Source organism: Hyaena hyaena, unplaced genomic scaffold (genome assembly GCF_003009895.1).
Source record: "Hyaena hyaena isolate Hyena2069 unplaced genomic scaffold, ASM300989v1 scaffold_572, whole genome shotgun sequence".
In the NCBI taxonomy this organism is placed as follows: domain Eukaryota; kingdom Metazoa; phylum Chordata; class Mammalia; order Carnivora; family Hyaenidae; genus Hyaena; species Hyaena hyaena.
The window spans coordinates 425311-441233 of record NW_024081210.1 but is presented as its reverse complement, the minus strand read 5'-3'; the positions used below and the strand labels follow the sequence as shown (position 1 = coordinate 441233).

At 38.4% G+C, this 15923-nt stretch overlaps 2 protein-coding genes across 5 annotated transcripts in view; one reads left to right on the top strand and one right to left on the bottom strand.

Moving 5' to 3' along the window:
• The window catches only part of INVS (inversin), a 165222-nt gene extending 161375 nt beyond the window's left edge, over window positions 1–3847 (top strand). For both annotated transcript variants that reach the window (XM_039256576.1, XM_039256575.1), the window contains one exon: window positions 3115–3847. In XM_039256576.1, coding sequence (XP_039112507.1) covers window positions 3115–3266 — 152 coding nt within the window. In that variant the 3' untranslated portion in view covers window positions 3267–3847. The remainder of the gene's footprint in view (window positions 1–3114) is intronic.
• A 1306-nt stretch (window positions 3848–5153) lies between these two features.
• TEX10 (testis expressed 10) overlaps window positions 5154–15923 on the bottom strand; it is a 60883-nt gene continuing 50113 nt past the window's right edge. For 2 of the 3 annotated variants that reach the window (XM_039256570.1, XM_039256573.1), the window contains 4 exons: window positions 10963–11043; window positions 8836–9017; window positions 6597–6807; window positions 5154–5376 (listed from right to left, as the gene is read on the bottom strand). In XM_039256570.1, coding sequence (XP_039112501.1) covers window positions 5263–5376; window positions 6597–6807; window positions 8836–9017; window positions 10963–11043 — 588 coding nt within the window. In that variant the 3' untranslated portion in view covers window positions 5154–5262. The remainder of the gene's footprint in view (window positions 5377–6596; window positions 6808–8835; window positions 9018–10962; window positions 11044–15923) is intronic. The other variant, XM_039256572.1, reaches the window with a different exon arrangement.

The window sequence follows — 15923 nt, the reverse complement described above, 5'->3', positions numbered from 1 at the left end:
TGTTTCATCCCCAAAGATGGAAGACATGAGGACAGAGATTGCCAGGGGTTTCCAATGGTCATTTCATTTGAGATGTGCATGTTTTTCATTACCCTTTCATGGAATCATTACGGCAGTCAACATGTCTCCTCTGTAAGAGACAAATTATTTTCACAACCACAAGTTACTGGTAACATTACCTCCAGTAGAAACAATAATTGGTACCTATTATTGATCACTTTTACATATATGTTCACATAAAGGAAAGGGGAAATGAAATACTGTCATTCTTCAAAGTAAATACCTTGGGAATTCTGGTTCCATATTGACTTCACATTAAGATTCTTCACCTCCTTCCCAACCTTGAAAAGTTCCTTAACCACAAATTCTGGCTTTTGCCTTTCATAGCCCCATGAAGAGGACATGTAATACTTAATAATATGTCCTACTTAGGCTTCACCATGCACAATTTGACTCATGCTCAGGGAACTTTCTTTTCAGCAGCAAGACAAGAGTATTTTACTCTGGGCCCCCTTCATTCACACCAGCATTAAATCTAGGTGATAAGTTCAGTGCTGTCAGCAGTTAATGCCAGATCCAGTGTTGTTCGTGGGTGGCTATGGCAACACACTCCCCCCAACCCCACCCTTGCTGATCCAGTCATCCTGCAGGAATAGAGTGCAGCTGGAAGGTGAACAATGACTGTCAGCATGAACTTTAACATTCATTTAGTTTTTGATGGGGGGAGTGGGGAGAAACCTGGAGGTAGGGGACAGAGTAATTACTGCCCAATCTTTAATAAAGAGTTGGGCAACTCATGTGATATAGGCAGGCTGATCAGGGAGTAGTGGGTAGGGTAGTTACAACTGTGGGCTTTGATTCCTTTCAAAGTTTCCATGTTAAAAAAAAAAAAAAAAAGCTTTCGTTCTACTTGAATGAATTGAAAATTAGTTTCAAAAACAATGGTCAGCTAAATCTACCAGGAAAAGTAACATTTAAATAATCAAAACATTTTTACTTAGCCCTGGATTTTTCTTGAGACCATCAGAAATCTTAAAAATGAAGATGTTTATAAACACAAAAGGTTTTTAGTCAAAGGGCTCACAGTTAAGAGACAGAATAAACAAATACTTCGTGATTTCTTGGATTTCATATGAACAGCTTGTCCTACACGCGTAATTCTCAGTGGCTTGAAAACAGACAAGGTCTGAAGAGAACCTTTTCCTAACCCTAACCTTGAGGGAAGACCAGGTTTTGTTAAGTCTACACATGTACATTAAGCACTAAACAGTAAGCTGATTGTCACAGCTGCTAACTAGGGTAGCTGGAGCCCATATATGTTTCATACAGAAAATATCTACAAATTGATCTGGATATTTAAGTAAAAAAAAAAAATCTATAATTTCCATGGAAATGGGCACGACTGACACACACTAATTTCTGCAATGTGAAATCCAGATGCCAAATTGAACCAAAAAGAGAACATTAATTGTGGTCTTCTCCATGAATAAAAGTTAGTGGATTTTTTTTTTTGCTTTAAGAATTCCATGGAGTTAAGGATCTTCTGATTTGCTCACTATCTTACTCACTTTTAGGAAATTATTTGGCACACAAATATTTGAGCAAGGATTGTTGCTTCCAACTTCTAGCATAGGGACAGGCTTTAGTAGTGCCTTTACCTCTTAAAAGAGGAAGCAGAAAGTGGGCTGGATATAGCCTCCTTGGCCTGTTTCTCTACGTGCATATGGGAGACTCCACAATCCCTGTTCTCCAATCCAACAGCGACCCCTGCATACCACCCACAAAACAGCACAGGACTGGTCAGAGAGCATATACATATATAACATGTATGTATACAAATAATATATATAACCTCCTGGACACGTAGGTGGCTCAGTCAGTTAAGCATCTGACTCTGGATTTCGGCTCAGGTCATGATCTCATGGTAGTGAAATCAAGCCCCACGTTAGGCTCTGTGCTGAGCGTGCAGCCTGCTTGAGATATTCTCCCCACCACCCCCTTCTGCCCCTCTCCTTTGCTGGTGTTCTCACACACCTAAATTTGCCCCCCCCCCTTTTTTTTTTAATATAAAAGAACTACCTTTTAAAAACCCATTCCAATGAATGGAATAACCGTGGCTCAAGTGATTACTAGTAATGGTAAACCCTTTGTATGAATGCAGAATATTCCTGCCCATCTACAGATGGGTTTGCAGATAACTCAAGACTTGATACAGTAAAGGCAGCCAGAAACAGAATTCCATATCAGTAGTTTACTTTAAAATAACTTTAAGTAACCATAATAAAACCAGGAAGAGAAAAAGTAAGACATGTTTGTAACTTTTTAAAACTACTCACCTTTCATGGTTGCTTCTTTGCTCCACAGAGAGGAGAAACATAGCAATTTGTCCTCAGCAAGAGGGTTGAATACATCACTATTTTCCAACTGTAACACCTTAAAATTTTTCATCCTATAAGTAACTTCAAAGTCATAAAAAGGCCTAAAAAATCCATTTCAAGATTGATATGCCTATTAGTCTGTCATCCTTAAAGAAATCTTCAAATGAAATGGTTTTCTAGAATGGACTATATAGCCAAGTGTGTGGTACATGGAAAGTTGAGAAGTAAGCGTATATGCGAGTTTGTGTTGTTTTAGGTTAGATGCATAGAGAAAGCTACACCAGTTCTTCTAGACAGACTGAAGACCTAGGTCCCAGTCTCAGCTCAAGTACTTGGCCTCTCCCAGTCAAGGTTCTTGAAGAGATGTCATGTATTGGGGTGCCTGGGTGGCTTGGTCAGTTAAGCATCCAACTTCATCTCATGGTTTGTGAGTTCAAGCCCTATGTCAGGCTCTCCTCTGATAGTGCAGAGCCTGCTTGCGATTCTCTTCCTCTCTCTGTCCTCCCCCTATTCGTGCTTTTGTTCTCAAAATAAATAATCTTTAAAAATGTCCTCTATCTTGGAGGATAATATAAAATGCAAGGCTGGTAAGTTACCGATCTCTACAACAAACTGGCTATCACCTTACTAGCTTCCTGGGCAGTCCATATCTAACCCTTTACCTCACCAGGAATGAACTCTTCTCTCTAGTATTAAAAATAATAAATAATATCTCTCTGGTATTTGCTTTTAACAGTGAGCAACTTGCAGTGTATCCAACTTCTTGAGAACAGTGGAAGATCAAAGAATTTTTCTTATAACCTCCAATCAGCTACTCAATCAAAAACCAAAACAAAGCTTCGACCGCCTCTGGAGGAAGACCGTGTCCGGGGGAGCTGGAATAGCTAGTGCAGAGTTCTCATCCTCTCCTGATTAACATTTACATCTTGAGAAACTTTACTATTCATGCCCAAAGTCAATAATAGCTTGAAAACATGGTAATAACTGAATGACCATGTCAGGATGTTTTCTCTCTGCTCTTCTACAGCACTATCTGCCCTCACTTCAGTCAGTATGGCTATAAAGTAGAACATATAATTAACAGTAACGTCTAAGCAAAACTAAGAACATGAGCACTAACATGAGATTTCTGCCAGCCAGCTGATGTAAGCCTGGTTTTTGGCTCTAGTGAAGAACCTAGATGAGACGGGGGAAGAGCCTGTCCTACAGCAGCCATTTTTATCAGTTGGACTAGACCATTCATGCCCAAGGTACCAAAATTCAGGCCTTATTATTTCACTTGTATTTTCTGCCTGACCTATAGGTGAGCAAGCTTGTCAAAATGCCATTCCTAGTAGCAGGGAAAACACATTCTTGCTCTAAGAACACCTGGCATAAATAAAACCCAGTGATTATAGGTTTTTCACATTTTTTTAAAGATTTATTTATTTCTGAGAGAGAAAGCGCAAGCAGGGAGGGGGTGGGGGGAAGAGACAGAAGATCCAAAGTAGGCTCTATGCTGACAGCAAGCTTGATACAGGGCTTGAACTCACATGCTGTAAGATCATGACCTGAGCCAAAATCAGATGCTCAATAGACTGAGCCACCAGGTGCCCCAGGTTTTTCACACTTTTAAGAGCAAAGTTACCAAAGGAATGTAGACAGAAGGCATAAACAGTGGCATATTAGGCCCAAATATTTCTAGTAGAAGTGTTTCCATTTTCTTAAGATTACCACCACCCTGTCCAGATAGGAAGAGATAAGAACCAATAAAGTGTTAATTACCTTGATTTTTTTTTTTTTTTACAATTTGCTAATTGTTATTTCCTAATTATGAAAATACAGCTGACTTTTGAACAACCAGGTTTGTGGTTCCTCTTAACGTGGATTTTTTTCCAATAAATGTATATAGTATTAAGATAGCCATAGTACTACAAATGTGTTCTTTTCTCTAGCTTGCTTTATTATAAGAATTAGATATATAATATGTATACAAAATAGGTGTAGGGGCACCTGGGTGGCTCAGTCGGGTAAGCGCCTGAATCTTGATTTCGGCTCAGGTCATGATCTCCCAGTCATGAGACTAAGCCCCACATTGGGCTCTACGCTGGGCATGGAGCCTGCTTAAGATTCTCTTTCTCTCCCTCTTCCCTTTCCCTGCTCTCATTCTCAGAGAAAAATATGTGTAAATTGATTATCAGTAAGGCTTCTGGTCAACAGTATAAGTAGTAAGGTTTTGGGGTAGTCAAATGTTATACATGAATTTTTTTTACCGGGGGGGCGGGGGGGGGTCAGTGCCCAAACCCTCCCCCAGCATTTTTCAACAGTCAATATAAATTGCTATAGATAGCTTGTAACTTTAAAAGAATTATAATGGGTCAAAGTAATTTTGAAAGAATTATTATCTAGATCAAACCAAATACCCTTTAGGTGTAGGAAAACCTCAAACAACTTTAGTACTACCTTGAAATCTTGCTACTGCAAAGGGAGCTAGAAAACCTCTGTAAGTAACAGAACTCCATAGTGAGGTGCTGAATTTCATGATGGATAAATGCAATCATTCCCAAATAAAAAACTGGTTTCTGTTGCTGTCCGAATGAACTGGAACTGAGACCAAAAAGATTCTACTTTCTCGGTAAATAATAGAAGGTATAATCACTCCGTATTGTAAATATTTAGTTTCTATGAACAGCAAAATACTCTACCCACCTGTGACCAAGTATAATGTGCTAGTCCAAGAAGCGAGCCTGTGTTATTTTCCTACCTTAGTGCAAAGGAAGGTTCATAAACAACTTCTTTAAAAGTTCAGCTTTAATGACAAACATTACATCAGTCTCTCTCCAAAATTAGATAGACATGAATAAAGAATTTCAAACAGGAGGTACCATGGTGCCTCTTACTGTACTCAATACACTGTACTCAATGCAGTGGGCCCCTGGGGATGCCCAGTGATATACACATTGAAGCAATAATGTAAGTCTGTGAGCCACTGTTCCTGAATACCTCCACTCTTCAAGGTCTGCAGAAAAAAAGAATAATTTGAGAATTGTATCAAAAATCTTATGCTACCTCACAGATTTTTCACACCCAAACAAGATCTCAGAACCACTGCAACCCTATCCTCCATTTATCAATCACCACAGGGTTATTTGTTAACTGGGCATTACCACAGGTAGTGAAAATTCCTGGGTACAACCTCAAGTACAAGTGCTACCAGTTTCTTGTTTCATCTGTTCCCTCTCAAATATTGCTAGGAACTAATGACATTTCACCATCAACCATCCCTACACCCAGGACTTCCCTTAGCATGCTAGAGTCTTACAACCTATGCACTAACAAGAACTGAGAATTTTTCACAGCCGACTGACAATTTGTCATTCTCTTCCATATAGAGGTAAGCGGATTCCCCAACCTCTGAATAATCCAAATTCTTGACTTTTCTTCCCTATTTCTGAATTATTCTGCTGCCTCTTCCATTATTTCTACAAGGCTACTGAGACTATTCAGAATGAGAATCTGTGTTATATACACATATAAGCTCTATTACTCTTTGAAGTATTACTACATATATCAACTAATAAATCCCCAAATACCTATAGACAAAAACTCTTCCAAACCAAAACACCAAAGAAATCCTAGACAAAGCTGCCCCTGCAAAGTAGATGAACACAGAACCAGTCATTACACAAACCTGAAGCCTGCAACATCTTAATGTCCTCTTTCTCTCCAGTGAACTAGGTGGCTAGAAACTGGCCTTAAGTTCATTCCTGCTAAATAATGTTTTTAATGACATTTGTTGAGCACTTAATGTCAGTTTCACTGAAAACTTTACTCGAATGATCTCACTTTATGTTTACCAAAACCCAATGAAGTTACTATTCCTACAGGTAGGTAAAACAACTCATGATTAAAAACATGCCAAATTAATCAACAGTCTGTATCAGAATCCTGGTAGGAGTGATTCTGATGCCCTGTACCTTTTCTAAGCTGCCTGCCACCTTAATTCAACTTGAAAATTTTAAGCCTTTTATTACGGACTCTGGATCAAAGGCCTTCCCTCTGGTTAAGTGACAGGTGCTAGTCAGCAGGGGAAGCCCTGGAAATCACCACAGTGGGCTTCATTCCAGGTGTCAGTCAATGCACACGAGGCCTTGCCTCCCCAGAGCACCCTCCACATGCCCTTCCCATGCATCCTTTTTCTAGTACTAATGGTACAAAGCCCTGTGCCATGCTTCTTACCGTGATATTCTTGATGATCTGCTGCACCAAGATGGCATTGGTTAACATATGAGTCCTGAGGGGTGCATGCTGAAGCAGCAGGCGAAGCAGCTGGCCCACAACAGGCAGCTCCTCAGGCCCAGCTCTGTTCACCCGCAGGCTCTGCAGCATCAACCTGAGGACTCGAGGCAGGAGAGCCAGGATGGAGACACAGACCCCCCACAGCTTGTCCCTACAGTAACAGAAATGAGGCAGTGAGCCAACACACACAGAAGTACACTTTCTGTATTTCCCAAAACTGAAAATGTACTCTTAAGAAATGTGGTGTTTCTGATAAAAACCCCACAAATCAAAACTAACAATTGGGTTTCATCACAGCTAAGTAAGCAAATCCAATGTAGAATCAGCTGTTCTCCCCTACTCAATGAGTTCCAGGAAGCCTAGCAATCAACACTTTCCTGGGCTTAATAGGATATTCTGAAAGCTCTGCTGATCATATATAACACAGGAGCAGCCAAAGAACAGAATAATCTACCTATGCATACTGTTTTCTACTATTGAACATTATCCAACTATTATACCATCAAAAATCCCACTGGCAAAATCAGAATGTCCCATTGGTAAAAAGAAAACAACTTGGGACACCTGGTTGAGTCAGTACAGCATGCGATTCTTGATCTTGGGGTCATGAATTCAAACCCCTTTAATACTGAACTAACTGAAGATTCAACCCCCAATAAACTTTTAACGAGTCAACATGGGAACTCCCTGATCAGCATTAGGAAAAATGTACTGATAGATCCCTACCATTCCGGATAGCCACCCTGCCTCAACAATGGATTCTTTACTAATACTTTCCTTTCTTCTACTCCCTGCCTACCTTTAAAAAACTTTCCTTTTCTGTATCACTTTAGAGCTTCCCACTACTTGCTAGCTGGGATGCTGATCAATTAATAAAGCCAATTAGATGTTTAAAATTTACTAGGCTGAATTTTTGTTATTTAACATACAAACGTGATCTCTGGGGGATACAGAAGAGAAATTACTGTAGAGGGTACACAGCAGTGTGTTGATGATGTTCTATTTCTGAACCTGGAAGTTAAACTTACTCTTTAAACTATATAAATGTTTCATACATGTTTATTTTTATGATATATAAAAGTTAAAAAAAAAAGGAAGAAAAGTATGAAAATGTTAACAACAGGCAATAGAATAATTTTTATTTTCTTTGTTCATGTTAGATTTTTTTTTAAAAAACCTTCTACAAAAAATTTTAATAGGCATACCAATAAGAACATAAGGATGAGAATTCTTTCTTTAAAATGAAACATTCCAAACTATGCTAGAAACTTTAGTCTGAATAGTATGTAAGAGCTAAAGTACTAATATAAACACCAACATCTTAGAAAAATTTCCTTAAAGCTAAAACATGGAAAGAGCCTAAGTGTCCATCAAGAAGATGTGGTTTATCTATATCATGGAATACTACATGGCAATGAGAAACAGTGAAATCTGGCCATGTGTAGCAACATGGATGGACCTTGAGGGTGTTATGCTGAGCAAAATAAGTCAGGCAGAGAAGGACAAATATCATATGTTTGCATGTATGGAGGATTAGGAGGAACTTAACTGACGAACAAGGGGGAGAAGAAGGGGGGAAATGGTGGGGGAAAGGGGGAGAGGCAAACCATGAGAGACTCTTGAATGCTGACAAAAACTGAGGACTGATGGATGTGGGGGGGAGGGGGGATGGGCATGGAGGGCACTTGTGGGGATGAGCACTGGATATTATGTGGAAACTAATTTGACAATAAACTGTTAAAAAAAAAAAATCCAACAATTTAAATTCTACTCTGGCTAGTTCTAATAAAGCCCAAAACAAAATACAAAGACTGTACTTATTAGTGAGTACATTCCTATAAAGATAGAATTTTTTTTCTTGCTAGACCTATAGCAATAATAATATGGAAAGCTCCCAAGAAACTTTATAATGCCATCTAACTTTTCAAATTTGTAGCTTAAAAGAAAAAAACTAAAAATTCTCATTACAATACAAAGGGAATTTATGAAACAATAAAGAAAAAGCCAGTTAAGGTTTACACAAATTCTGAAAGAAAATTAGGATATTTATAAAATCTAATTTTCTTTCACTCTTTCCTCTTTAATTAAAAACATTTTTAAATTTTATTCTTATTTATCTGATGGGGAGAAGTGGAATAGGTAGAAAAAAATTAAAGTCGAAGAATACAAAAACTATTACCTTTTTCTTAGATGTTCTGCTTCTCCTTTCTCTAAAGTGAGCAAGAAATAAAGAAGACTGTAGCAACAAGAAGCCAGAAACGGTAGTAGAGTCTCACTAAGCACACATGTATGATCCAGGAGCTTACAGATAACACCCAAAACACAGCCAGCTGTACTGTCAGGAATTACAGTCAACCCAACCTAGGGAGAGAAAATTAGATTAATAACCTCTTCACAACAGTCCTTCTCTCCAGGATAAAACCAAACCAAACGCCGTTAACCAGAGAGTTAACCTAATATCACTTCTACTGAGAAACAGCAGATACATAATACACGCCATCTGCCACACCTTAAGGTCCTATTTTCCCTTAAGAATTTAATTTCTAGGGGCGCTTGGGTGGCTCAGTCAGTTAAACACCCATCTCTTGATTTTCACAAACCATGAGATTGGGCTCCGTGCCACTTAGAGCATGGAACCTGCTTGCAATTCTCTCTCTCCTTCACTCTCTGCCCCTCTCCTGCATGCACATATGCGCTTTCTCAAAATAAATTTTAAAAAATTTAATTACTACATTAAATAACTTTGAAAACATGCCAACTCAAGAGATACTATTCACTTAATCCACTGCCTCCCCTCTATGACAGTCTAACATTTTCAAGACATTACAATTTCTGATCAGAAATACCATCATTTAAAAGGATTATTTTATGCACCCTCCCACCCCCACCCCAAAAATCTTGATGCAAAACAATCACATTTCCATGATTTTTAGATTCTTCAGACTAGAAAACTCTAACATCTGGCACCACCTCCATCCTACGTAATTAAATGTACAAACCAAAGTTCATTTTACAATTAGCTTTCCCCTGCCCTTTAATTTAGCTAGTCATTCAGACATGACTAAGTAAAACATCCAGGAGTAAGACATTACTATACTGAACACTTGACTGCTTCACTGCCTCAAAACCCCAATAAGGGACATCATGGTTTGTGTATTCATCTGGACTCTACTGCTGGTCATTAAGGTGAACTCTAACTTATAACTGTTACATACGCATGATTTAAATCTCCTGGAAACTACTGTTATCATGGAAAAGTCTGCAGGCTCTGATCAGGCTGTTTGAAAATAGTAGCCAAGACCGACTAGCATGTTAATCTTTTACTAGAATAATGTATGTGTCAAAGGAGGGCATAAATACTTGCAGTGGAGGTGAAAAGAAAAATGGCAGGGATCTTTAGAGACACAAAGGATAAAGATGAGAAGTTTGACAACAAAGAGAAACGAGTACTGAGAATTCAAAGCAGCACTCTTCCAACTCAAGGGAGGTAACATTTTAAAGGAGAAAAGGCGGTTGGAATGTACCTATAAAATTACCCAAACAAGTGAGAGTGCCTGGAAGATAAAATGTGGGAGTCTTCGTTTACACTATACATAATTATAATAAACCAAAAATCCAAGTATAAACATTGGAGGAAGCTAAAAAGCAAAATCCTGGGTCTTTGGGAACAAGAGACATCGACTGGCCAGAAGACTAAACAGTCTCAAGGCTGACCTTGCTGCTTCTAGTGACCAGGCCCTGAGCCTGTTAGGTTACATCCCTAGTTTAGAACCAAATCTTCAAGGTGGAAATCAGACCCCAGCCTGGACACTGGATTCCCAATACACCAACACCAGGTATATGTTAATTAAAGCATTACATGTCAGAGGAACCTGAGGTATAATTTTAAAGCCCCTCATTGCAGGGCCACCTGGTTGTCTCAGTTGGTTAAGCACCTGACTCAGTTTTGGCTCAGGTCATAATCTTGTGGTTCGAGAGATCAAGCCCCTTGTTGGGCTCTGAGCTGACAGTAGAGCCTGCTTGGGATTCTCTCTCTCCTTCTCTTTGTCCATCCCCTGTGCATGCTCTCACTCAAATAAAATAAACACTTTTTTTTAGGGGCCCTTCATTGCAGATGTACAAAGTAGGGTCCTAGAAAAGAGGGATTTTCCCAAGGTCATACAATTAATTAGTAACAGACAGGAAAAACCTCAAGACTTCTCAGTCTGGACACTCACTCACTCCTTGACTATGGGAAACCCACTCTTAACTAAGAATTACCTATGCTTTTTTAAGTAACAAAAATAAGTTTTTTAAGTATATTTACCAAATGCTTACTGATGGCACTCTGGAGAATGTCAAAGCTCTGGCTTCGGGCAGGGACAACCAATAAACTGTGACAAACTGTCTGTCAGAAAAGAAGAAAACCAGTAACCAAATCAGGACCAAATCAGTTCTATGGACTTTTGTTTTTTAACCGACTTGCCCTACATATAACAGAACACTTAACAAAAAAAAAAAATGATTTTTTTTTAATTTAAATCTTAGTTTACAAGTGCAACATTGGTTTCAGGAATAGAATTCAGAGATTCACCACTTATATACAATATCTAATGTTCATTACAAGTGCCCTTCTTAATAACCAGCACCCATCTAGTGATCATATGGTATTTGTCTTTCTCTGACTGACTTCCCTTAGTGTAATACATTCTAGCTCTATCCACCTCATTGCAAATGCAAGATTTCATTTTTTTTTTTAATGGCTGAGTAATATTCCACTGTTTATACTACATCTTCCTATTTATCTGTTCATTAGTCAATGGACATTTGGGCTCTCTCCATAGTTTGGCTATTGTTGACAAAGCTGCTATAAACATTGGGGTGCATGTACCCATTCAAATCTGTATTTCTGTATCCTTTGGATAAATACCTAATAGTGCAATTGATGGATCACAGGGTAGTTCTATTTCTAGCTTCTTAAAAACAATGACTTTTAAGATGTAAATATCCAAGGTCAATCAATCACATCTCATATATGGGCTAATTTTCCAAACAATTCATAATTTAAACATTTACTGAGCACTGAGCTAGTCCTATTAGCTGCCAGGCACAGGAATGAAAGAACTCCTCTCACAGCCCTAAAAAAGTAGCTTTAATCTACCAAAGTAGAGACTTCTTCTATTAATAAGCGCTACAACAAAAAGATATGAATGATGTGAACAAAGGACTCAAAAAGCCTGTTCTGCATTTGGTGAGAAAACATACCATAGAAAAACACTTATGATCCAGAAAATACTAATAGCCTGTTCAAATTAATTATAGCACTGCCTCCTATTTCCCAAAGGTAAAACGAAGAAAACAGTCCACAGGAAAGGAAGAAAAATAAGAGAAGTAGGAGTCAAATCCTTAGTATTTTTAATTTTCTAAGTCCTCAAGGAAATGAGGAGGGAAGCCAACATCAAGTCCTTCAGAGACTTCATTACACAATTCCAGAAGCGGATCGAGTGCCAAAAGTGAAATATGTGAAAGAATCACATTGGAAAGACAAAGACAAGACTGGTAGGAACAAGAATATCAATCTAGAAAGAGGACAGTCAAGCTAAATTCAAGGGAACGGTCAATCAACCCTGAAAAAAATCAACAGCTCTATGCATTATTTCCCTGGAAAACCTACTGTAAATTAATACCACCCAGAGTTTTCACAAGGCAATTTTTCCTCACTTTTATGCTTATGTAAGTAACAATATAAACAACATATTTCTAATGCCATCTTCCTACTCAAAACAAGCAGTGAATATTTTCATTAATAAAAGGTAACTGCAATTGAAAAGGCCCATTCAGGGTGCCTAGGTGGCTTAGTGGGTTGAACATCTGACTCTTGATTTTGGCTTAGGTCATGAGCTCATGGTTCCTGAGTTTGAACCCAACATCAGGCCCCACACTGATACTGAGGATCCTGCTTATGATTCTCTCTCCCCCACTCTCTGACACTCCTCTGCTTTGTCACAAGCAAGCTCTCTCTCACTCTGAACAATTTAGACACTGGGTGGGACTGAGTTAGGCAGGTAAATAGCACTGGAGTGGGTGGGAGAGCTACAGTGGCCTAGAGAAGGCCATTCATGAATAAATAGAAGCAGACTATCCCCACAGACTTGGGAGTTCAAATGGAGGGAAGAAGATGCCTGTAAGTTAGAGGAATGGCACCAAAAGATCAATTACAGACAAAGAAATTGATTAAGTAAATTCTATTAAGTATAAGGGAAACCAGGGTTCTTACCTTCAGAAAAGGCAGATACAAGAGGAAAAGAAGACAACTAGAATGAACGCTGTAGTGTTTAATTCCTGATTTCTGTCCACTGACAGTCTGGGAGCAGCAGGGTCCAATAGCAATGACCACACCCAGAGTCCTGAAGTTGCTTTCAAAATACCATTATCCACTTAAAGGAAAACTAGGCTTCTTTGAAAAATACCTGATTGCAGGGCTGGGACAGTGAAAATAAAGTATGAATCTAGAACAATCTGTGGTACAAGGAAGTAGAGAAGTACTCAGAAAAAAATGAGCACACGTCAGAAGAACAAACAAGCTACTAAATTCTATAGTGACCCACTGAATAAAATAGGAAACCATACTATCACAAATTAAAAAATAAATAGATGAATAAAAAATGGGATATTAACGTTGTTTCAAAGATCTCATAAATCATTATTAATTACAAAGGGGAAAAAGTAAACACAGGAAAACTGGACAGACAGCACTTAATCAAGTAATCAAAGTGAGTATTTAATGGGACAAATCAAAACCATGTATCACCTGACAGGATGTAGTCAGAAAACCACAGCATCACCTGTGTCATATTCCTATTAAATTCGTATAGCCCACGAGGGAACATAAATCCAAATGGGAGAAAACTTTTACAAAATAACTGTCCCAATGTACTTCAAAGTGTCAGAAGTCAATGAAAGACCAGGAAAGACTGAGGAACTATATACCAAACTGAAGGAAACAAAACAGACACTACAAGTAAATGCAACAAAAATTTGGGGTATACAGAACATTACTGAGGAGGGGCTGGGTGGCTTAGTCAGTTAAGCGTCTGACTCTTGATTTCAGCCCAGGTCCTAAATCCATGGGTTGTGGAATCAAGCCCTGTGTCAGCTGCTTAGGATTCTCTCTCTGCCTCTACCCCTTTCCCCCGCTCTAAAATTAAAAATAAATAAATAAATTAAAAAAAAAAAAAAAAAAACCACCATTACTGAGGGGGTGCCTGGCTGATTGAGTTGGTAGTGCATGCTACTCCTGATATCAGTGTCATGAATTCAAGCCCCACACTGGGCACAGAGTTTACTTAAAAGAAGGAGAAGGAAGGAAAAAAAAATTACTGGGACAACTGGCAAAACATGATTGAAGTTTGAAGATTAAATGCCAGTAATATACCAATCTTAATTTCCCAATTTTTGATGACTATACTATGATTATGTAATGAAATGCTCTTGTTTGTATGACATACATACTAAAGCATGGACTATGGGCATCATGTCAAATAGTCTATGAAAATAAAAGTTCTTTGTACTGTAGCTGTAATATTTCTCTAAGCTTGAACTTGTTTCACGATAAAGGCAAATAAATATTAACATAAACACAGGTATGTGCATACTCACCAACACACACATTTACAGTTCTCTCTTTTGCACATTACTTTGTTAACAAGAGACTTACATGTAACAGAATGCTGACCTCACAAAGCACAGTTCCAGAACAGGCATAATAATCTAGTCCAATGTGGAAATTAAAGGTTTTTTAAAAAATATATAAATAAAGGGGCAAGTGGGTGGCTCAGTCGGTTGGATGTCCGACTGCGGGGAGTTCGAGCCCCACATTGGGCTCTGTGCTGACAGCTCAGAGCCTGGAGCCTGCTCTGGATTCTGTGTCTCCCTCTCTATCTACTGCTTCCCCACTTGCATGCAGTCTCTCTCAGTCTATCAAAAATGAATAAACATTAAAAAAAATTTTTTTAAATATATACTTATTTTTCTTAAAGTTTTATGCATTTAACTTCTAGGTGGAAATATTTGTCTACCTCTTTTCTTTAGAATATATACAGAAAGGTCATGCACCTAACACTTTTTATAAAGTCATTTTATTACTGTATTAAAATGTTAAAAATAAAAAAAATTTATTACTACAACACTAAAATTCAAATTTAGAGATCCTTTCATTTAACAAAGTTATATCAAAGAATGTATTTACAAAATGAAAATTCCCACATACAACCCAGATCAGAGTTCAATGTTCTAAAAAAATGTCCTTCAATTTACCTTTGACAGATTACATTTTACCCTTCCACTACTGGCAGTCTCTCAACTATTATCAACCAATAATACAAAAGGTAAGAAAGAGACAGGACATCCAGTCTCTATTCTAGGGCTCTTTCCCCACCCTATTATTCTTTTAAGTACATGGTGGGAGAACAAACTCAGTTTACTTAAGCTGCCTTTATTTATAGTATTGGAAACCACGCTTGTTCAGGGTCCTTTTGTGCACCACTTCCTTTTTCCTATTATCCTAATTTTTTAATTACCATAGTTTCACATAAATATCTAGTATTATAGATGCTCTACCTTTATGTTTATTCAACATTGTCTTGCTATTCTTGGTCCTCTGCATTTCAATACAAATTTTGGAATCACCTTTCTAATTTCCACAAAAATACCTGCTCTTATGCGGATCTGGATTACAGTGAATCTATACTATAGATTAATTTAGGGAGAACTATCATCTTTACAATATTGGGAGTCTTCCAATCCATGGCATGTATTTAGGTCACCTGTAGTATCTTTCAGTAAATTTTGTAGTTTTTACTGTCCTCAGAGGTCCTCAGTAATTCTTTGGTGAAATGCTTTTTTACTCTCTCTCTCTCTATATGGCCTCTGTGTCTGTCTCTATTATTAAGGTAGGGCCCTCAGAGGTCTTCATTGATGCCTATGTGTTCACTGAAGCCCCAACCCACTCCACGCTAGAAACTTTACGCAACTGTTATTTCTTTAGCACCGTGAGTCACACAGGTTATTGTCTGAGCTTTAGAAGATTTTTTTTAATGTTTATTTTTGAGAGACAAAGCACAAGCAGGGGAGGGGCAGAGAGGGAGGGAGACACAGAATCTTAAAAGCAGGCTCCAGACTCTGAGTTGTCAGCACAGAGCCTGACGCAGGGCTCAAACTCACAAACTGCAAGATCATGACCTGAGCTGAAGTCAGATGCTTAACTGACTGAGCCACCCAAGTGCCCCT